This window comes from Mizuhopecten yessoensis, unplaced genomic scaffold, assembly GCF_002113885.1.
Source record: "Mizuhopecten yessoensis strain PY_sf001 unplaced genomic scaffold, ASM211388v2 scaffold5965, whole genome shotgun sequence".
NCBI classification, from domain to species: domain Eukaryota; kingdom Metazoa; phylum Mollusca; class Bivalvia; order Pectinida; family Pectinidae; genus Mizuhopecten; species Mizuhopecten yessoensis.
In genome coordinates, this window is record NW_018406312.1 from 69087 (window position 1) to 93390 (window position 24304).

General features: G+C 34.8%; 2 protein-coding genes across 3 annotated transcripts; one reads left to right on the forward strand and one right to left on the reverse strand.

Moving 5' to 3' along the window:
* Positions 1–3765: 3765 nt before the first annotated feature.
* Positions 3766–7474, reverse strand: LOC110451357 (DNA polymerase epsilon subunit 3-like). The gene is made up of 4 exons (XM_021499326.1): positions 7366–7474; positions 6608–6683; positions 5768–5972; positions 3766–4751 (listed from the first exon to the last, which is right to left on the reverse strand). The coding sequence occupies exons 2-4, from the start codon at positions 6671–6673 to the stop codon at positions 4477–4479; spliced, it is 546 nt and encodes a 181-aa protein (XP_021355001.1). The 5' UTR covers positions 6674–6683; positions 7366–7474; the 3' UTR covers positions 3766–4476.
* Positions 7475–7698: 224 nt separating this feature from the next.
* On the forward strand, positions 7699–19445 carry LOC110451331 (casein kinase II subunit beta). Of its 2 annotated transcripts, none has more exons than XM_021499268.1 (7): positions 7699–7749; positions 9851–9944; positions 10355–10457; positions 12852–12967; positions 14357–14432; positions 15628–15817; positions 17033–19445. In XM_021499268.1, exons 2-7 carry the CDS (start codon positions 9873–9875, stop codon positions 17139–17141), a joined length of 666 nt encoding a protein of 221 aa, XP_021354943.1. In that variant the 5' UTR covers positions 7699–7749; positions 9851–9872; the 3' UTR covers positions 17142–19445. The 2 variants fall into 2 exon arrangements, with proteins under 2 accessions (XP_021354943.1, XP_021354944.1); XM_021499269.1 differs by lacking the exon at positions 7699–7749 and adding an exon at positions 7756–7859.
* Positions 19446–24304: the final 4859 nt, after the last annotated feature.

A 24304-nucleotide genomic window follows, 5' to 3' on the forward strand; every position in this document is an offset into this window, starting at 1 on the left:
CAATGAAGCACCCTCCTTAGCATCACTTTATCAGGAGAATATTAGTTAACAAATTTTAGCATAAGAGCCTGCCATGCATATGTTTTTCATTAGATGTTGCCCTTGTACATATTTATGCGTACAAAATCACAATAAAAATCAAACAGTTCAATCATAATTCATATCTATGACAAAATAAATCAATATGTTATTGCCAAAATGCTCGCCTAAACTACATGCACATGAAGGACATGACACAAACATCAACATTTTAACCAAAAACCTACATTTTTACCATTTTTTTACAGAATTTGTTAACACTCGCTCCGCTCGGCCATCATAAAATATAGATACTCTACGTTATAAAATATAACCTGGAATAATACCGCAAACTCAGAAAACTATTCTATGCCTCACTCGATCTGTTTGACAATGAAAATAATACCCGATAAATTCTTGCTTTCTACGCTTGGCAATGCTTGAAATAGTTTAGTATTACATCTTCAGAAAAAATAAATATCTCGCTCCGCTCGGTGGGGAAATCACAATTGTCACAATCTCAGAAATAATGAAGTTCTATATATTGTTTGGTGCCAGAAAGTAGAATACATGTACAACCGACATGACAATTCTAATGTATTAGTTCTAGATAAGTACAAAAAAATTGTCTTTTTCTGAGTTTAAAATTTTGGGCAACACCCAAAATTTATTCCTGGGTTAAGATTAAGATTTTGATGCAATATATTCGGGGCGAAAAAAACCGTACATAATCCTTTAACATTTCTGTTTATGAGTAGTCACAAATAGACACACGTCGTCAATTATAGAAATTCCTATAATTAGTGTCTGGTGAAAAGCTGATAGTTGGGTGAACCCTCTGTATATATCAGTATACGCTGTCAGGTCGAATATTACTTAGCCTAACATTCCGAATACCGTCAATAAAACAAGTCATCGATGAAAAAATGCTGATATCTTAATCTAAGGCGTATCCTTTCCCAATAATAGTAAATACTTGAGAGATGCTATGGTGTTGAGGACGACATCAGAGATCAACGCCTTAGCACCGCATGGATTATTACATAGACAGCATACTGAAAGGATAGGCCTAAGTTAAGATATATCATGCTCAGATTCATATTCTGTGCTCGAGCCCCAGGGCCCGTATTCATGAAACCGTTCTCATGGTAAAACTCAGATTCTGTGCTCGAGCCCAAGGGCCCGTATTCATTAAACCGTTCTAATGCTAAAACTCAGATTCTGTGCTCGAGCCCCAGGGCCCGTATTCATGAAATCGTTCTCATGGTAAAACTCAGATTCTGTGCTCGAGCCCAAGGGCCCGTATTCTCTACGTTATAAAATATAACCTGGAATAATACCGCACAATCACAATTGTCACAATCTTCATGAAATCGTTCTCATGGTAAAACTCAGATTCTGTGCTCGAGCCCAAGGGCCCGTATTCATGAAACCGTTCTCGTGCTCAAGTATGGATTTTGTGCTCAAACCTAATTTCTTGTTTTGCTTATAAGTTAATAAACAAATCTTATTTTGTCAATGATTTTAAAAAATATTAAGGAGACTTAAAGCCAAATACTGTTTTCAATGTTTACATTTGACGTTTTGATCGTTTGACATGATTGAAGTGTGTTAAAAGAAAGTTGGTTTGAGCACAGAATCCATCCTTGAGCATGAGAACGGCTTCATGAATACGAGCCCAGTTCTTTTTTCATGCATAAATATATAAAAAGATCACATTTTGTCCGTAATTTAAAGAAACTTCAAGCAGAAAGCTTTTCAGTATGTTTGAACTTGACATTTTTACCGTGCAACATGATTTTAGCAAGTTACAAACAATTTCGTTTGAGCGCGGAACCCACCAATGCTTAGTTTTTCCAAGACCTACTTGAGCTTAACATTACGCGTATCTTACCGCATCTCAGGTTACTGAGTTTGGTGTTCAGCTTTCAAGGGTTTCGGCTTCCAATTTTTGCAATGCTACCCAACATGTTATGGGACGGGTCGTGTAAATGTTTAATGTACTTTGTTTTTACCATTCCCAGCCGAATGTATATAACGTTGAATTCGCGACACATACGATAATAAAACACAGCTGTATCGCATTGTGTAGAATATGATATTTGTATCTTCAGAAGGGGTTAAATTATTCGGGTGTTGTTTTTTATGTAAAGTACATGTGTATATAAAGAGACCTTTTTAACGGTAAATGCCATCTTTACCCTAGTTTAGCCACAACTCAAGACGGCTATGCAATCTTGTAAAGACGTGTGCAGCTCCAAAACTTGTCACAATGTCAGCATCAAACTTGCGATTGAAGGACTAGAAGTAAATGTGGACCTTGAAGGATGACTGGAGCTGGCTAACAATGCAAAGATTCAAAATATTACGCGACTTTGGACCGCTTTGGTTTACAATTATTGAATTATCCGTCTATTGAAAAATCCTATTTTGACGAATTAAGGGTACTTTAAAACACAAGATCGAAGATTGGGACACAATAAAACGACTCCAGAGGATACTTAAAGGCTGCAATACACCATTCGTCACAAAAACTTTAAGTGAAATTTCCGAGACGATCAAACCGTTATTTTTCCTAATTTTACTTGCTTTAAACGTTGACTGTCTTCTGTAACGTTGTTACGGAAGCCTATACAGTTAGTTATATAACATATTTCGTAATATTTTTTCTTCTTGAAACGTAAATAGTTTCGTGTTTCTTCGACGTTCTGGCAACGTACACCTACCAAATATAATGTTAAACAATAGACTTCTCGGATTTTGAAATAATTGGAATCACTGTTCTTTGGTTTTAAATCTCTATTCAACTCATTTGGTATTTAACACTCTCTGCAATGAAATTTAGAAAATGTTAAACTGCAGGGAAACTTTTTGGTGTCATGTTTGTAAACAAAAAACCTGAGGCCTCTCCTACCGCTGCCCCGGCTGAGGGAATCAAATTTAGAAACGCTCTGATGTGCTCGGGGCATTTTTTGGGGGTATATTTTGCATATTTTTTTTGTACAATTTTAGGTAGTCACTGATATCTGCCTGCCCCCTTTTTTATACCAGTATCATCCCTCAATCCTTTCCAGTCACTGGTACATTTGTATTAGCTTTCCAAGCCCTTTCAATTCACTGTGTCAATACACACACCTTTAGAGTCACTAGTACCAATTTCAAGTCATATCAACCTTCTCCAGTCAAGCCATTTTTATCAGCCTTCTCCTCCATTCTACAAATTCAATTTACTGGTGTCAGTCTTCATCCCCTTTCATTTCGGTGGTGTCAACCATTTTCCCCGTTGTTAAATTATTGGTATCAACTTCCTCCCTTTCAATTCACTGGTAGAAGCGTCCTTCCACTTATAATTTACTGGCATCTCAGCGACTGGTGTCTGTCTGCCTTCTCCTTTTCTATAAATTATATCAGCCTTTTACCCCTTTCAAATAACTTGTATCAGTTTTCCCCCTTTCATATCACTTGTGTCGAAATCTGCATTTCGAGTCACTACAGTGTCTTCTCCCGTCACAAGCCAACGGTATTCCTTCTCTGGAATATGTCATCCTATTAGATTTATATAAGTTTCCATGATCTGATATGAATCGCCAAGTCCTCACACCTAGAATACAGCCATTATGAAATCTAGGGAAGTTACTGTCCAAAATGTAATGACAGCTGACTTATCAACGTTTCTTGGTAGTTGGCAAGAAAACGTTGCACCACACTTCAAATCAAACATTTACTTAAGATACAATGAACATCACAAATATTTACGTTTTTATTGACGGATGTTCCCATATTCACAAAGTGATAACATTTTAAGAAATGTGCCGCTGATTGTTTGCAGCACAACTCAATCCTTACTCAACAACAATCACAAGTAACATGTGATGGAAGATGAAATAAACACCATGAACATGGAACAGATACCTTTATCTTCATTAGATCAATCCCTCCACACAGGTGTGTATTATTAAATTGAATATTAATACATTGTACTAGATGTTTTCACAACAGGTTAACATTAAGAACATAAAATATGTACTAAATCTTGCTGGACTGATTCAGATATTCACATACTAGTACCACTGGTATAACAGGCATGTTTACTTTGAGATGTACTTACTGGAATGGACATAAACAAGCTATGGTGATTCGAGACCAATGTTTACTTAAAATTGGTACTAAGAGATATAATGGTGGAGGTATGGTGTTTCAGAAGTTAGGTATAGGAGACGTTGACATTAGGAGACGTTGACATTCAATTTCCGATTTCGAAATCTATCTAAATTTAATCATGATTTGTCATATCACAAGTCAAAAATAATTTTCTCCTGTCCAGATGAATACTATTGTTTATCAATAAAATGTCATCTTTAACAGTAAACCATTTCTCCTGTCCGGATGAATACCATTGTTTCTCAATAAAATGTCATCTATAACAGTAAACCATTTCTGCTTTCACACTAATTCAAATCAACCATCTTCATCTGATATTTCTACCACATCACTATCCTCTTCTACCTCAGCACTATCCTCCTTAACCTCCGCACCATTATCTGTGTTCTGTTGAATTTCATCTCCACTGTCATCATCATCATCATCATCTTCATCATCATCATCGTCATCATCCCCATCATCTTCCCCATCCCCATTTTCCTCTTCATCTTCCACCACAGGCACCTCTATCTGCGACTTCTTTTTTCTTTCTGTTGCTGCTTCCTTCTTATTTTTCTGTCCTAATCTGTAAGCTGTACAACAATAAAATAAATTTACCAAAACATATATATTCCGTTTAAATGTTGTAATATGGAAATGTTCATCTTTCTGTTTCGAAAAAGGGGCGGATCATCCTGAAAATTTCACAAGTGTCTTTGTCTGCACTATTGTTACTACTTCTTTTCCCATAAATCTATCTAAGTGATACACATCCAACCAACATTTGTTTGTTCAGTTCCAGGTGCCATACTGAATCATACTGATGTTATGACTTATCAGACTTATTCCATATTATACAATGTATATTTTAGGAACTGAGATAATATTATATCTGAATTGAAATGCAATATTTAACAGAGACAGGTTTAAAATTCAACAGATCTGCATTTTTCTAGAACTTTTCATGTGTAATTAAAAAAAAAATCTTGAAATTTTTATCTTTCTGACCAGATGCATTTTTTTTTTCTGAGGTCAGATGCGTATGCTAAATCTGCCANGGGAGGGGGGCATTGCCCTCTTAAACACCCAATGCAATATTTTACACTTATATTAATAACTTAACAGACTTTCATTTCACATGGTCTACAATTTGCTATGAAACCTTCTGGATGTAATAAAAAGACCAGAATACATGTACTGTACATGTAGTTACTGTACTTGGAAATTGGAATCACAAAGCAATCAGGAATTGAAGACTTCAGTTACATACAAGTTACAACAAACAACCTCTTCACCTTTGACTCCATGTATATATACATTATATTATAACAAGAGCGATATTTAACAGACTTGCTTTAAATTTGATTTCAAATTCCTTTGCAAAATAAGTCAAACACATTTCCAAATTTATGTGCTTTCAAGAGGACAGTATTTTTTCAATTTGAAATTCAAGTTGTTCTCATGCACTTGCTTCACATTCATGCAGATTTTTTCCTGTGTGAACCTTGTAATTTGCACTGGTGGGGGGGGGGGGGGGGGGGGGCTGCTTACTGCACCATATTAAAAGACTAAATTTGAAAAGTTTGATACATCTAGGACATTCACTTACACTCCAAGCATTGCTGCAGAGGATCTACAAAGTGTTCAAACTCCATGTCGTCCATGGCAGACATAACATCCTGGGCAGTGATGGTTTTCCTCTTCCCCTTCAGGGCAAAGTTGTTGGAACATGAGGTAGCATACAGCACAAACACGCTGGCAGCTTTAGAGATGGCCAATCTAGCTTCCTTGGATACATTCACACCATCTGGGATCTAAAATTCAGGATTCATTTAATAAAACATCCATTCAGATTTGTTATATCTTCAGAATAAGTTTCCTTATGATCAGTAGAATTTCAGAGTGAATAACTTCATATTTTTACTTTGAATATTAATTTTGTTACCATGGAACCTGTACATGACAAGATAACCCTATAAAGTGGTGAAATAATGACTTGTAGGGTCTGTCATCACAATAATACAAACATATATAGCAGCTATAGCTATTCAATTTACCAACTCATCCGACAATAATATTTGACAAGAATTACAAACTTTACATAAACGAATCTTCTACAAATGGAATATAAATAAGTAATTAGACATTAGATTTGACATGTTTTTATATAACCTTGATCTACATCGGACATCAACTGAATTCTGTGACCATCCAAAAATCTAAACTTATATTATCTCCTCAGAATGAAAACATTCAGATAATAAACCACAACAGAATTGTGTATTAGCAGTGTAATGATGCCACATTTTACTACAGATGATAAGTAGTACAGTGTATAATATTTTTTATTGAAAGTAACATGGAATTACATCCAGTTAGTAATTCAGTATTGTTTCATAAATATTATTTAAAAGTACTGTAGACAAAATCCAGTGATGACACAACTTACAGCATCTTTTATAATTCTGGTGACTACAGCATTAGGAAGGTTCAAATCCTCAGGTCTTTCAGCCATGTTTTTGTTTCTAAAAAAGATATCATATAAATTGTACGTTACACATTGACTATATAAAACAAGGTTAAGGTAAATATAACTAGTAGTGTGGGTGTAAGTTGATTAATTACATAGTCACATTAATTTCACTTGTATATAACCATATTATCGTTATACAGCTCACGTTCATATCATTCACCAATATACATACAGCTTCAGAAATTAAAGGTCGCATGAACAGTGTACAGTTCATGTTTTATTCACCAAATATCAAATTGGTCTATATTTTGATTCAATTGGATTATTTTCTCCTTTTTTTTTGAGAAATCACCATGATGATTCGTGCTCAATAAAAATAAATCGATTTTTGTGCACAATGTAACTCATTTTATTATTTATTGGATGTGGGGAAAATGGATGGCCTTTTCGGTCTTAATGTTTAAAAAAAAGTGTATGTGTTTCCCATTTCATTAACATATCTGTTATAGTAAACTATCACTGCTACCGAAATGCTGGATTATATTATTACCCATACGCATGGTTGCATGTGTACCCATGCCATGCCCATGGCCAACCTGTCTTACTCGCGGATCGGCTGTGATCAGCTGGTGATGCACGTAAGATTCAATGCAAGACAAATTACACTTTAACTTTGAATACTCTAATAGTTTGACGATTATTCACTATGGTTCTTGCTGAATTAATACAATCACCTTTAGCACCGTATATAGTTCTTCTTTCTGCAGGCATGTAACATGAGCAAAGCTAACAACACTCTTTTTGTTTATTTCCCGCCATCTTTGATACCGGAAATACAAATATGTAGATAAAATATCAAACGCAGCCCGGTGAAAGAACACAATTTTCCTTTAAATTTGTACAATTTCTACATTAACCTATGCAACTGCTGTTTTTTCAAAGCAAATTTTAATTTATGCTTATTTTTATTGATACATATTTCAGGTCTAAAGAGAACAGATTTGAAATGGTCAAATAATAGATTGAAAACTGAAATCCGGAAACACATTTTCATTTGTTACGCAGGTGCGTGATAAACCGGATGTGAAAGAGAGACAGTTTTTATCAGTGTTGCAAATGTAAGTGCGTATAATTCTGTATATACTGTAAGATAACCGACATTAAGGGTACTATTTTGCGTTGAAGAATTTGAAGGAAAGTCTCACAGCTTTGAATTTGGTCTACGAAAGTATGTGGTCTTCTTGGTCGGTATAAACGCTCTGCAGACTCACCGGTTCGGTCTATGATAGCTTACTGTTGCCCTAACAATGTTACTTTAGAGCACACCTAGTTCAATCATATATTCAAACTAATGTGCTCAGATAACATACATTACACTTTTAACATTATATGTTCGATGGTCTTTATCAGTTTTACAATACAAAATTTTCATTCGGCCAGTCAAGGGCCCACAGCAGGGCCAGTAGAGTAGAGATAGCTAGGGTGTTGGTATAGCTCCGGTATTGTGATGTGTGTGACTGTTTTAAATCACTGTAGAACAATTGTTTTGATTCAGAGTGAAACAATCCGTCACCATGTATTATAGTAAATGGGACTCATTTGCCTTTTAATTATACTACAAATTAACTCAATACAGAATTAATGTATTATTCTATATTACTATAATACAGGTTCACTCTGGTTTGTATGCACCACTGTCCAGTTAATTTTGAACTTAGATATTTTCATCGTAAAAGTATTTAAAGGGTTAAGGCCTGTAAAAGCATGTAGTGTAACAGCTTATACACAGTTATTCTTACATACATGGTCACTAATTAATCACCTGGTCTACCAGATGAATATGAGATATATTTCTTGATACTTCACAAAACATTGCTAAATATCTCCAAGTAACACAATTATTTGTGATACTACAGACTAATCTAATTCCATGGTGATACATATCATAGCAAGCAGTAAGTTGTTAATCTGGCCCTAACACCAGACTTAAGACATTTTGACATATATATATGTCTGGTGTGGGGCCAGAGCACACTGCTACATTACAACGGGGAATTCTCCAACACTGTTTGGAATCGAAGAGTTATGAGGTGCTGACAACAAAAATCTACTATGACACAGCACATACCTCACATATATCGAAAAATTGATTATTTATTGATCCAAATCAGCTCTTATTATCACCAATAGCTGCTAAATTCCGTCAGTAGCATCCTCGATTTTCAATTGTTCAAAATTTCCCACTTGAGCGAATGCCATTTTTGTAGGTCATGGGGTGACTAATCAACAAACCGTACTAATCGGTACTAGAAACAGATTACATTATTCTTGTTTAGAAGATTTTCGGACCGCATCTTTTTGTTGATTGGTCACTCCCCGATACCAAACAGTGTGGGAGAATTCCACGTTTTCATATAGCAGTACGCTCTGGCCCCACATACACCAGACATCTATATGTCAAAATGTATAAGTTTGGTGTTGGGCCAGAGGAGACTCTTGCTAGTTGTTAATCATTATCAACATTTAATACAATATTTAAGAACTTTTTAAATTATGTTTACATCCGGGTGAAACAACCCTGTGGGAACAGGATTTAGTGCAAAGCTGTAGTGAAAACAGGATTTAGGGCAAAACAAATCAAATTCTGTTACAGTATTACTTAACGTGATATCATGTGTCGTCAAAATGTGTTTCCCACGTGAAAGGTTATATTATTCAGGAATTAAAAAAGAAACCGGTTAATATTTCAATAAAAAAAAGTAACAGAAAAAAAATCAAGCACTGAAATTTAAATAAACATAGATTATACATTTGCAGTTAATGAGTAAACACTAAACTCTTAAGCTATCTCATGAAGAAAAATAATCATTTTGTATGTAAAATCTGCATTTTAAGGGGCAAGTGGAAATTATCTATGGGCAAGGGGCATGGCCTGGGCCTTGGGTAAGGTCTACTTGCCCAGTGCTTTGAAATTATTTTTTTACATCCCAGCAAGTTTAGTTTATATTAACACACACTGAGTTTTGCAGGCCACTTTTGAGGTAAAAGACTTGCATACAAAATAATATATAACTCATCATAAACCCCTCAAAACAGATTAAGTATACCAGGGTATTTCATTTGTACACCATAATCTATAGCCTATGAGGCAGTGCCCTGGACTCAAATATCTGTGTATCAAAAATCACTAATTGCATTATTTTTGTCTTTTATTTCCAGAACTTTGTACTTCACTTTGAAAATGAGTAGTTCTGAAGAGGTGTCCTGGATTTCCTGGTTTTGTGGTCTGAGAGGAAATGAGTTCTTTTGCGAAGTAATTTATAGATTTTAAATATTGTGTATGAAATAGCAACTTTGGAAAAAGCTTTTCATTTTAAATAAGATTTATCAATATCATTAGAACACAAATGTAAAAGTATCAATATTTTAAATTCTCTAATGGTAAAGATTCAGTCTAAATGCATGTGTTTCTTCTAAAAAATGAATTAATTTTTGGTCATTTAAAATCAGATTTATTTTACTAAATGCACCAATGAGAATTTTTGTTGTTGAGAAATATCAAGAACTAAAAGTTCACTGAACATATATTTATAATGTCGCAGACCAATTTTTATTTTATCTCCAAAATTGAATTTTGAACTTGTTGTAATCAAATGTGGCAAATTTCTACTGAACACTTCATTTATATTATAAATGGTATATATATTGTCTTTGTCATTGCAGGTTGACGAAGACTACATACAGGATAAATTCAACCTGACTGGACTAAATGAGCAGGTGCCCCACTACAGACAGGCCTTAGACATGATTTTAGACCTAGAACCTGGTAATTATAAACGAAGAACATTTATCAAAAGCCCTTTAGTTTGATTCCTCATCATATAGAAAATACGTATGAACCTAGAACTATATAATTATATACATGTAAGCATTGAATATGTTCATGTAGTGATAAGGCCCTATCCTCTAATTACCACATGCTCTTGGACCTAGAATCGGGAACATATAGCCAGTGTCAGCACTGGGTATTTAACCCTTTCACCCCTATGTAACTTTAGAAGACTCTACCATGCATTGATATGGAGGGGTCCATTATGGTCTACAGTGGTGAAAGGGTTAAGAAATGTTGTCCTTTTAACATAGACATGGATCATTCTGCATAGTTTGAATTGGATCATTGAATTCAGATTCCATTAACACAAAAGGGCCCTTTTCCTTGTGATATCATCAATGTAAAAATAACCATCATCAATGTTAAAATAACCATCATCAATGTAAAAATAACCATCATCAATGTTAAAATAACCATCATCAATGTAAAAATAACCATCATCAATGTTATAATAACCATCATCAATGTTAAAATAACCATCATCAATGTAAAAATAACCATCATCAATGTTAAAATAACCATCATCAATGTAAAAATAACCATTATCAATATTAAAATAAAAATCAGCAATGTTAAAATCAACAATGTTAAAATAAAGATAATTCATCATCGCTGCAGTATATTAACACATTATAATATTGATGTCAGCATTAGAATTTGGTTTAGTCTCATAAAAATGTGAAAGGGTCCTTCGGGCTTCTCTCCACAACAGGTAGATACAAATCTGGAAATAGTTTCTTCAGGCAGCCTGGTATATATCATGAAGTATGTTCTGAAGTTTCCTGTAGCTGAGGTGGTCTAAGATGTATCATATGACAGATATTTCAACCTTTTGTGTTGCTTGTTTATTTAATACAGTCAACTTATTTTCAGTGGCCCTCAAATTACATTACATCTCCAGGACTAGCAGTTAGCGTCTGATAAGGCAGCTCCTGTGAATTCCTCAAAATCGTATTGATTAATGTATAAGCTAATTATATTAATTATATATCTTTGTATTGTAAAGCGCTTTATAGTGGCTTATGTTAGCTAGATAGGGCACTATATCAAATGTTGTATATTATTATTATTATTATTAAATGGAATAAGATCACATCACAAATACTTAATATTTTAACACTTGTCTTTTGGAACATAAGTGTTTTACACCTAATAGCTTTTGGTGCTCATTGGTCTAGGCTAAACATCAAGGTGTATCTTGACCTCTTTGAAAGCAAAAACCTGTTTATAAGACATCTCTCGAACACTGCAAGAGATTTTGATGTTAAAGGTCACACTTGACTAATTTGTAGGGGTGGTAGTATATTTTTATTTTTCAATATGATTGAATTTTTGGAATATTCATCTGTATTAATAGTGGATTACAAAATACTTTAATATGTAATCCTGCCTTAGCCTGGTCAGATGACGAGGAGAAGGAGGAGGAGGAGGGAGGAGGAGAAGACGGGCCCCCAGATGGTTTGGTTGAGCAAGCCTCGGGCATGTTATATGGATTGATCCATGCCAGGTTTCTTATGACAAGCCCGGGCATGACCATTATGGTATTACTATAAGACAAGACTTGTAAGAAGAGTTGATCTACAGTACTAGTCAATTTTAATTAAATTTGTTGGGGGCTTTTCCATAAATATACATAGGAAGGGGACGGGGATGCTCTTATAGTTGATAAAATACTGGTAATTGGGTATACAGTTATTTTTATCTTTAAACAGTGCCTCCCTGCTGCCTCCCCTTTTATTTCTGGAATATCCCCTATAGTGACTGAGCTGGCTTTGTTCATGTACATGTATGTTGTATCAAAACTAGTCTATGAAAGCAACAGTATTTACTCTGTATTTAACTCAACCTGTTCATGTGTTTAGTAGTAATGATGCATGCAGGGTATCAAAATATTCCCTTAAAATTTATTATAATTGATAAAAAGATTATATAACAAGTTACACTCTTTATAATTACTCCAGACTTTAATATCATTGATCAAGGTGAGCCCAGTCAGTTACCTACTAACATTATTGTTTGCATGTCAATTGTTAATTTTTTTTTTCAAGACTTGTCTTTTTAAAACCAGCATACAGCAGCAGAAAATTTTCAAAGAATGAAGAAAGAAACGAAACCTTTCCTATCCTGACTTGAAATCCTGAAATCATAGCCATGTTTTTCTATTGTTGCCAAACAAGATTTGATGCTTTTGCTCTTAAATATTTTGAGGGCAGGAGTATCAATTTTGTTAGTCAAAACAAACTAAAATCTTTGTACTTGTAGCTTTGCTAAATTAATGTTGATATAAAAAGTGTGCTGGGTTTACCAAGTTATGTTGTTGTTGATCAGATGATGAACTTGAAGACAATCCCAATCAAAGTGACCTCATAGAGCAGGCTGCTGAGATGTTGTACGGCCTGATACATGCCCGCTACATCATGACCAATAGGGGCATAGCACAGATGGTAAGGTCCTGTCTGTTTGAGAGCTTACAGAGATCTGCCCACCACCACTACTGTTGTTTACTGTGACAGCCTACAAATACCCATAAACATCTTTTTACACACAGTAATAATACCTCTGGTGGACATTAACTATATATAAGAAACTTGGACATAATTTACAGTTTAATGCTCTGTTCACTATATTTACAGTTCAGCTTATTTTATCAAGCCCAATAGAAACAAGAAAATAGTTTCAATTATACAGGTTTTCAAGTTTACCATGTTTATATTATAGGCTAGGGTTATTTTATCAATCAAAAAGAAGCATGAGTTAACATTTTCATACCAAGTATATGTGAAATTATGTATAAACATTCAAGGTTAGCTGTTTATCACTTTCACAGGGTAAGGTGCTCAAGATTGCAAAGATTATATAAATTCGGTAAAAAAATAATCTGTTTTAATTAAGCAGGAATATTTGCCTCATCAGTGTTTCATACATCTGAGTCATTTCTATAAGGAGATACGTGAGATGACTCATATTAGTTAGACTTGAGGAAGTTTTACTGTAAGGTTGTGTAACCTATTGTTTATGGTCTCGGTCGTCACAAGTTTTATATTGTATTCTACAAGACTTGAGAAAGTTTTACTGTAATGTTGTCTAACCTATTGTTTATGGTCTCGGTCGTCACAAGTTTTATGTTGTATTCTACAAGATTTGAGGAAGTTTTACTGTAATGATGTGTAACCTATTGTTTATGGTCTCGGTCGTCACAAGTTTTATATTGTATTCTACAAGACTTGAGAAAGTTTTACTGTAATGTTGTCTAACCTATTGTTTATGGTCTCGGTCGTCACAAGTTTTATATTGTATTCTATATGATAGGTATGAAATCAGAACATCATAATTTCAGCATCAAACTTTTAATCATTTTGTTTTCTGTTTGCTTCTTGTTGTTATTCCATTTAAAATTTTCTTCAATGAATTTTTGTACTAACTTTACACATGCAGGAAAACCTTATGCATTATGAAAAATTTCAAAATTGCTTGATTCAGATATACATAAATGTATACTCCAGTAGGGACCTCTATTTGTTTCATGAACAAAATCTTTGAACCAGTTTGCTTTTTTGAATCAGGTCATCTATTAAAATAAGAGAATTTATGTTTGCAGAGTTAACTTCCCTTCCATCATTTCTTTCTGAAAGGTTTTCTTCACAAAAAGTTAAAAGACTGGTTAAATGTAAATATAATTGATTGATTAATCCAAATAAAAAGTAGAAGATATATTTACAAATATTTCTTCATCATTAGATATTTATTATGTTGTTTTCAATATACAAATGAACTAGGTAATTTGGAAATATATAAATATATTTATGTTTCATTTTGTGTTGTGATATTGACAGATTGAAAAATGGCAACAGGGAGATTTTGGATACTGTCCGAGAGTTTACTGTGAAAACCAAGCAATGTTACCAATAGGTAAGTACAGTGTATCTACCAGGTAGTATTACCAGCCTCCCAACATTACCAATAGGTAAGTACAGTGTATCTACCAGGTAGTATTACCCTCCTCCGGACATTACCAATAGGTACGAACAGTGTATCTACCTGGTAGTATTACCCTTCTCCCGACATTACCCATTGGTAAGTACAGTGTATGTACCTGGTAGTATTGCCCTCCTCCCGACATTACCAATAGGTAAGTACAGTGTATCTACCTGGTAGTATTACCCTCCTCCCGACATTACCCATTGGTAAGTACAGTGTATCTACCTGGTAGTATTACCCTCCTCCCGACATTACCAATAGGTACGAACAGTGTATCTAACAGGTAGTATTACCCTCCTCCCAACATTACCAATAGGTAATGAGGTCATAGGTCAACTTTGAGTGCTAGTCTGGGGTCAAATGCAACATGGGTTCAAAGCTTTAAAAATCTTTTTCTCAAGTTCCATAAGGCCCAGGGTCATGCTATTTGGCCAGAAGGTACCTGGGATGGAATGCTATAAAGTTTACTCATTAAAATGACCTTGACCTACTTTCAAGATCACAGAGGTCGAATATGTTAAAAACTTCAAACAACAATATCTTAAGAACCATTTGGTCTAGAGTCATGATACTTTGGTTTTGTAGATCTAGACCAGCTGTGTAAGTCGTTTTCTTTATTACAGTAATGAGGTCAAATGTCAACTAGTGCTAGCTAGAATCAGAGGTCAACATGGGTTAAAAGCTTTAAAATTAAAATTTCAAATTTCAAACAATACCTTAAAACCGTTTAAGAAATGTTAAAATGTCTTGTGTTCTAGTTACCGAATTTTGTCTGAAGTTACCTATATGTCAGTTTCACGTAACAAAAGAAACAGGTGAGCGATACAGGCCCTTTGGGCCTCTTGTACAAACAAAATTTGTAACTATAGGACTTACGATTGCTAAGGGAAAATGCATCAAGGTAAATGTTTGAGAGAGAACTGACAACAAAAAAGTAGTTCTGTTGTGCAACATCATTCAATAGTTGTATACACAAATGAAGGACACATGATCATGAGGTCTTGTCAGTAATGCATGTTTTATCAGGTAGCACTTTGTGGCTTTTGTTCTGAATTCTAATAACATTTATTTTGACACGTAAGTTACATACGGTGGTAATATATTTTCAACGGTTTTATCTTTGCAGGTTTGTCGGATGTACCTGGTGAGGCGATGGTGAAGCTCTACTGTCCAAAGTGTCAGGATGTTTACACACCAAAGTCCTCCCGCCATCATCACACAGACGGGTCTTACTTTGGCACAGGCTTCCCTCACATGTTGTTTATGGTCCATCCAGAGTACAGACCAAAGCGACCTGCCAACCAGTTTGTCCCAAGGTAGGTGTAGCCTCAAACAGGCGGTCAACATTTATTGCTATTAATCTTAAGTGATTTAAATATTGCTGTATTCAGTAATTGCCAGTACCAGTTTGATTTCATTATTTCATTGATGGATTTATCTGTATACCTGAAGAATTACAATATTTGAACCTTAAGTAGTATGATGTCAAATGTCAATCTGATTAAAATCATATGTTGCATGGCTTCGTTAACTTCGTACTACGCCTAAACATCTGAGTGTGCCGCGTCAGGGTCACGTTCAGGTGACCTTTATATTTATAAATACTCATTAAATTTTGACCAATCAGAGACCCTCTTTCAAAAGGGTGCTCGGAGTTTTAACAAATATGGCGGACATTGATGAGAATGACGAGAAAGTTCTGAAGTTATTTGAGATTGATCGTCTGAAACCCGAACAGAAAAAGATATTCGAAGCTTTATTAGAGAAGAAAGACTGTATGGCGGTGTTGCCTACACAATTATAACCCAATGGGTACGTTTTCCTTGGCGTCATAGAAACATCAGTTCCCACCGCCATATTTGTTTTGGAAAACTAATCTGTTTGGATCATCTAAAGGTCACTTGAACGTGACCCTGACCGCGGCACATTCAGATGTTCAGGCGGAGTCATGTAACAGATGATTTTAATCAGATTGGTCAAATGTTTGCTGAAGTGTTTTTGGTTTTTGGCTATCATAATATGTCCATCATCCATAAACGATATGATTTACAAAGTTATTCCTTCAGCTTTTAGCATTGATTTTTCAAAACAAGAAAAAGGGAGGAAAATATTACCAAATTCAAAAAAATCATTTGCTTTCAGCTCAAATAAATTGGGGATATTAAAAATTGTTTCTTATAATAATTTAAGTTATCACAATGAAGACTTGTTTCATGCTTGGGTTAATTATTACTTATATTATGTGGTTATAAATAAGAAGGAACATGCAATTTTATATTTTAGTGCACAGTCATAGTTTTAGCATTTGAGTTACCTCCCTTCATATAGTAGACGGTTGTGGTGATAAAATTTAAACTATAGAGTTATCGCCCCTTATTGGTCTCATCTTGGAATGGTGGAAAATCGCCGACGTAAAAAATCAATAGCTTTGTAGGATAATAATATATAAAGTACATGTTTTGCCCCAAATATCATGTGTGCTTTGGAATAAATATGTTTTTTAATTTTGTCATTATGTTTTGTTTTTACAGACTTTATGGCTTTAAGATACACCCTCTGGCTTACAACCTACAGAACCAAGCAGCGGCCAACTTTAAAATGCCAATGAGGGGACTGGGGCATAACAACAGTAAACGCTGACTCATGTAACCACTTCCAGTTAGACACCGCATTGAATTAATGAATTTATTTATGAAGTTACCAGTTCTCCATAAGGGAGAGGGGTATAACATTCAGTCAAAGAGACACTGCATCTATTACAAGTATTTATGAAGTTATCACTTTGCCTAGAGGTAGTGATATTTATGTAACACATGTGTGACAGATGAAGCGTGATAAGCATGTAACCAGTGTTGCGAGGTTATCATTACACTGTCCTCCTTTTAAATTTGTTTCTGATTTTATTCGCAATATAAATATTTTTCTAGCAGTATCGGTAACACAATAATTTCTAAGACAAGTACATAGATGTTCAGTATAGATATCTGAACATCTATTGAATTATGAACATTGACACAGCCTAAGGAAATGTATTGTAGTCAACTGTTGAACAATTTCTGTGGGAGTTTGATATTATTTAATGTTTAGTGATTTTGTCCAAGGGAAATATTATTCAATACATCCTCATTGTGCTTAAACCATCTTCTTACCGAGACAAAGTGATTGTTGTGGCTTTAAATGTAGGGTTATCATTGATATATAAATTTCACATCCTTCGCCGAGTTAACTTTTATAAATATTGCTGTCCATCAGTTACTCATTATGATGATGTTTTGACTGTCAGTTTTCAGGTTAGTAGAACTGCATAGGTTGTGTTTTCAAATCTTGTCAAGATCATTGACTCAATTAATTTACATCTGTAACAAATCTATACTAATAGATTATAATATTAAAACATAAACCATGGTGAGTATGGTATGGAGTTGTATGCAACTTCAAATATGTACAGGACTCCAGAAATTAGACAACTATTACATCTGCTTTTATCTTTAGGCAAGATTATGTGTTGAATTTTCAAGAAAACATTTTTTGTGGGTTTTAGTTGACTTAATGTTGATTCTGTTTGTAACCCAAATAAATTGCTGTTGCTTTCACAGGTAACTTAACCTTGATGGGGAAAAAGGCATTAACTGGGGTGAAATTATCTTTATTCCCAAGATGTTATAATTCTTAAAACATTGATTGACACTATCACATATTAAAATACCATGTAGTTGGTAGTTTTGTTATACATCTGTGTTTATATGTGAAGATATCCATATTTATCTGGCAATATGCCTATGCCTGGTAATATGCCCACCCATATTTGTTACAGTTCAGTAGATATGTCAACAAATGCTATTTTATTGCCCTGTAATAAGCCCACCCCCTGCTTGGAGTCTGAGAATCTGTGAAGGCCCCTGGGCTTATTGCAAGGTAAATATGGGACTTGTATTTGAGTGAATTTTGTGTAAACTTTGATGTCTGTATTTTTGCAACATGTTGTAAATAGTGTTTTACCTGTTTAGTAACAGCTAATTTTAAAAAGTCAATTCTGTGGCAATCAGTTTGTGTGAGAAGAGTTGTCTGCCTGGGAACATTAAGATATCAAGTAGGCATATACTCCAATGTGTACTGGCAGTAGTAGCCAATATCCTACATGGGGTTGTTACTATAAATAGAGTATATGATACTCACTGATAGTATACTGATGATGGGTGCCTAGCTGTAGCAGTACAGTACTGCTGGCTTGTATTCCGTGCTGAACATTACATCTTTGTATATCATCGATGTGTTGTACATTCACGATTTTTACGGCTGTTCAACTGTGAGTATTAATACAGTAAATGACAGGCTCTGGTAATATACAGACACCAGTCTACTGTGAAAGTTTAATTCAACAGCATTAATTGAATAACATAAAACGATGGAAGCAAGTGGTTATTGTTTATTATGGGGAGGGGACTAATAGACTGTTTTTGTTTAAGAAACTTAAATAAAATAAAAATGATGAATGAATATTCTTTAAGTGCTCATATCTCAACCATATGACTGAGGGGATATCTGATGTTATTTTTGAACATGTTCCCAACTGTATTCAGGTGACCAAACAAAGCCTGTCAAACACAGAACAATAAGTAGGTGTTGTAAGGCTGTTACTAAGTCAGTTTCCTGCTACTAAGTCAGTTTCCTGCTACTGGTGATATATACGTCTGTGTGTGATGAGACAATATAACGTATTTATAGGTAGTTTAAGTATCATACCGTAGATATCGGTCATGTACATCATATATAACAGATATAGTGACTGAACTAACCCAGCTGTCATCCCACTCTCGGTAAGCAAGGATGACGGGTATTAGTGTATCATTTTGTGTGTAGATGTTCTGAAATATTAAGTGCTGTATATAAAACCATGTCTCTAGAAACAGGTAAATAAAGTCTGTTTCATTTTGTAACAAAAAAGTGTTTTGCTATTTGTTGTGTTAATGCTGCCAGTATAGAGCAAACCATTCTGGTTGCCTCCCTTAGTTGTCAACTTTGAAAAATGGAAATGTAGTCTTTCTTGACAGTCCCCCTTGAGAGCTAAAGCTCAGGACCTTAGCTGCAAGGCTGACAACTCGTGTATAAGGTTTTCCATTGCTTTATCTGATACAGGTTATGGTAGGTTTCCATTTCCATGCATACATTTATAGCCATTTGAACCTAGTCATGTAGGGGTCAAATTTTAGCAGGATTTCGGCAGTATCAACAATTTTAATGCAGCAGGATTTTGCTAAGGGAACGATAGTATGGTAGTTTAGCTTGGAAGTGAATGGATGAGAAGAGAGTTAGGTTTGGGAATTGAGTTAATGAGTCTTGAGGAAGGAGGTTGAGTTAGGGAGACAGAGTTGAGGGGTCTAGAGAAATAGAGGAGAGTTAAAAAGTTGGTTAAAGTGATCCATGAGAATTAGGAAGTTAGTAATAATAGTATTTTTAGCTGAAGTTTGTAAATCTGTGTAGTTTTACAGTTTATAGTTGGAGATAAGTTTGGAGTGGAGAGATTGAGTTCACAATAGTGAAGACTTGTATATTTTGACAGATTGGGTTTGACATTTATGACAGATTAAAAAACTTGTTTTGTAAATATAGTGCAAATATAAATGTACTTATTTTGTTTTCAATTAATTTGAACTGATGGCAGTGGAAATTGAGAACAGAAAGCATCAGTGAAACAAAAGAGAATGTTACACTGGTGACCATCAGGTGAGTTTGGATTGATAAAAACTAGAGTCAAGCCGTAGGGAAAATACATATTTCTAACTTTTAGGAGGTAATCGGAAGATTTTCTTTAACAGAAAAAAGAAAGAAAAAATGTTTTTCCTACCTACCTACCCTACTTTTTTTGGAGCCGAAACAGGAAACATATATATTTATTTGGCCTTACATATCGATTGAGTCATTCCCCATTACATCAAAAGCATATATTTTATGCATATAATATGTTTTTCACAAACGGTCTATTTCATAGCTGTGATTCTGAGCCCTATTCACTTTGTAGAGCAGTTGACAGTGGTAAATATATGTTGCACTACAGTCATCCAAAATGTCTGCTTGTGACACGGGTAAGAGCTGATTTGGTCCTTATTTCACTAATTTCCGGAAGCACAACATCTATAAACGACACGCATCTATAGTTAAACATACTAGATTACTCTGGAAAAAAAAGTAATATGACAAACTCTTATGGGACAAAAGTCTGCTTGGATACAGCACTGTGAATGCCAACAGTTTGCTGGAAAATATTGCCACCGATCGAACTCAAACGGTTTTTCTCAAAATATGTTCCCAAAAGTTCACAGTCCTCTGTTTGTATCGCCGTTTTTCTTCCTATTTTTAGTCGCAACATGTCAGTTACCTGGATTTAATGGATCAAAGAATGGTTCGTTTAGATAATGACTCGATTGAGCAAATAGCAGAACCAGTCCCTATGACTTTGTATCCAATGAGACTCTATTTTGGTCCATTAAGTTTAGTGTTTAATTTATGTATGGGACACATTAGACGTTACTTCCTAAAGTAGTGAAATAAGGACTTAATTGATTCTTGCCGATTTCAGCATCCCACGTCTTCTATGACCGTTGTATATATAATAAATATAACCGTCATCGTGCTGTACAAAAAGCTTATGCGGTACCATCTTCTGTCCATGTCCGGCGTTTTGAACCTTTGACCCTCTATAAATGTGGTATCATCAACCCTTTGAACAACGCTAAATGTGGGTATTATCAAACTTGCTATTTACTGATGACTCGCAATGGCTAAACGTAAAAAAAAGACACTGATACCACAGCGTCAATAACTGTTACACAATGACAGCTTCAACGACAACATTGAGGACACATTGCTACAACAGCAATATTTGAGGCTCTAGTGAAGGAACGACCATGAGAAACGTATTGCTTGAAATATTACAGCCTTGTTGCTGACTGAAGCTAACGCCAAATCCCTAATTTTATTTCGCAATCAACATGTCATAAATTCAATGTTGTAATTTGAATGTTAACTGAAAAGAATGAACAGTAACTAAGCACTGAATGATGGCGCAGTAAATATTGACTTTGTTCGGCTTTCTTTTTAAGCATTATAAAGTTGAAATAATGATTTGAGGTGGTTTCCTCATGATCAGTCCCTGACGCTTGCTGTTACCTTGCAGATGGAATTCATTCTGGTACGGCTACATTTTGTAATACGAAATTTTGATTTAGAAATAATTTATCTCTTGTAGCCAAACGTTGTAAATGTGAAACGTTATAAATGGTTTTATAGACATATTTTACATACTTCTTTTGGTGTATTTCTCCATATATGTCTGGAAAATCTCGAAAACGAGTTTTCTTTCCTTTGACCTTTTGTACTACTTATGAGCCTTTTTACGAAATCGCAATTTGATGCAGTTAATGTACACTTTATCTGGCTCTTTGCATCGATGTTCTATATCTAGTGTTGATTCCTCTCGCATAAACTTTCCTGGTATGTCTTGTTTTGACGTTTTCGCTTACATTATCACTGATAACACATTCTCAAGTCGGGAAAGCACGCGGCCAAGCCTCCTGGGGAAGTCTAAAACGTTAAAGATTCATTTAAGACAAATTGTGATTTCCGTGTTTCAAGGGATTTTGTAGGCAGTATGTAAGTATTCTTGAAACATTTAATTGGCACGGCGTTTTGGAAGGAAATGCAGATACATTTGTATATTGCCTTCGCAAGGAAAACACATTTTGCTTAGATGTAGAAGGTTAGCAAACGAAAACAAATATTTTTTTTTTCCAACGATACAAAGCATTTGTTTGTACAACAACCAGACTTGTGATTATTGAAGTGAAAAATCAGGTAGGGGTAAAAAATAAATAAACTTTTGAGACCCTTCCATCCAATGTGTGCGAGTGGTAGCACAATTTTATTGAGTGTTGATCTAAACCATTTAATAGACTGACACTCCTAGTTAAGGATAGTCCTTACATTTATTCTGTAATTAATTCTCATTTTTGTTTGAATTCTGCTAAAGTCTTCAGCAGTTCGCGTGGTCCAAACACTCTAGATTGCTGTTGAGGAGGCGTCCTACAAGTGTTGCTTCTGTAGAAGGACAAACTCGAACAGACACAAGAAAGCTAAAAGTCATTAGTAGAAAAACCTCTTCATAAAATGCTTTCAAACACAACGGATCAAATAACATTTTTACATTGCTTTGGACATATTTTGGTTCTCAAGCTAAACATGAACTTGGTTTTCTTTATCACAGGTGCTGTAACCATAGACAAAAGAAAACCCTGCGAAACAGATCAGATGAAATTCACCATAAAATTACTTAATACAATTGTAACTCGTTATTTTTCGATTTGGATGGTCAGTTTTTAAATTGATATATTCATTGAAAGAAGAGATCATGTATTCCATAATTGTTCATGTCTGCGTATAAATCTGTTAAAGTTTCATTCTGAAAGATAGTAAAATTCTCAGCATTAAGATAGTTTGCCCATCGTGTTGGTGTCAATTTATGTTCAGATCTGAAGAAATGTTGAAGACTTTCCCTCTGGGTTTGAGGCGTTCGCATCTAGGATAGACTAGGATATATTAAAAATGACACCCTTTTTGCTACCTGTCCTTGTTTAGATATCACAGGGTTTGTTATCCATGTGGAAATATCAATTTATACAAATGTCTGTATTTAGTGTGTAGCAAAAACCAACTACAAACGGCAGTGCCAGTTGTAAAGGTAATTATTACATGATTGCTGTGTGGTTATCATATTTACCTTTATCGTATCTCCGTGATTGGGTATCGGAATAACGTTTAGACAATGCGTGACTATGATTTCGTTTGGCTCTAAACACATTTCTCCTCGACACATAACAGGTGGTATATCACAACTTGTCATAAATGGATCAATGACCTCATAACCTTCCTCCAAGGCGGCTTGATCTTCCGCAATTTCGCGGAGACGAATGTATCTTGTGCCATGTTTTTCCAAATTCATGTAAGCTATTGCCAGAATGTAAGTCAGTATAATCATTGGTATCATTTATACCATGTCTTCCAATAAATGAGTCGATGTACTTTCAAGACAGAAAGTTTCGCTGTGGTGATGTAATCACCAGCTTGTATCCACTCAATCTGATTAAAATCTTCCACGTGACATATCAGTAAACGGGAACGATGTGAAGATATACTTCTAATTAGATTGGTATCCACACAGTTATCTCAAATCTAAAATGATACACAATTCCTAAGTGCACATCCTTTACCAGACTCCTGGAGTTAATACTTGTCTCGAGTTTAACGATTGTTTCCAGCCTTTCCGAACCAATGATTGTCTCAAGCTTTCTTGAGCAAGTGCATACCTGTATCCAGTTCTTCACTATCCTATTCAGTTTCATGTGTGATGTTACTTTATAAGTAAATGCATCTAAATGAATTGCTAATATACATTTGCTAAATTTTTATGTAATTGTTTTGATTTCTGTTCAATTTGTTACCGATAAGCTGGTGACTTAAACAACAGTTTCGAAAGATATATCGATCCCTTCGTTCTCCCCTCTCTTACCTACAATTCTTTCTTGTCATATGTATATTTAAGCAGCTCTAACATTGCGTAATATGTATTGTAATCAATTAATTTTTGTCGAACAGGACTTCAATAAGTTGGCAAAATTTGTATCCGACATGTTTGCAACATCTGTTATTTGCAATAAAATATGTTTAAATCAACAGTTAAGCATCATAACTAGCAGCAACTTATGGCAAAGATTCTGTGTGGATGTGGAATAGTAAATTTAAATAATTAA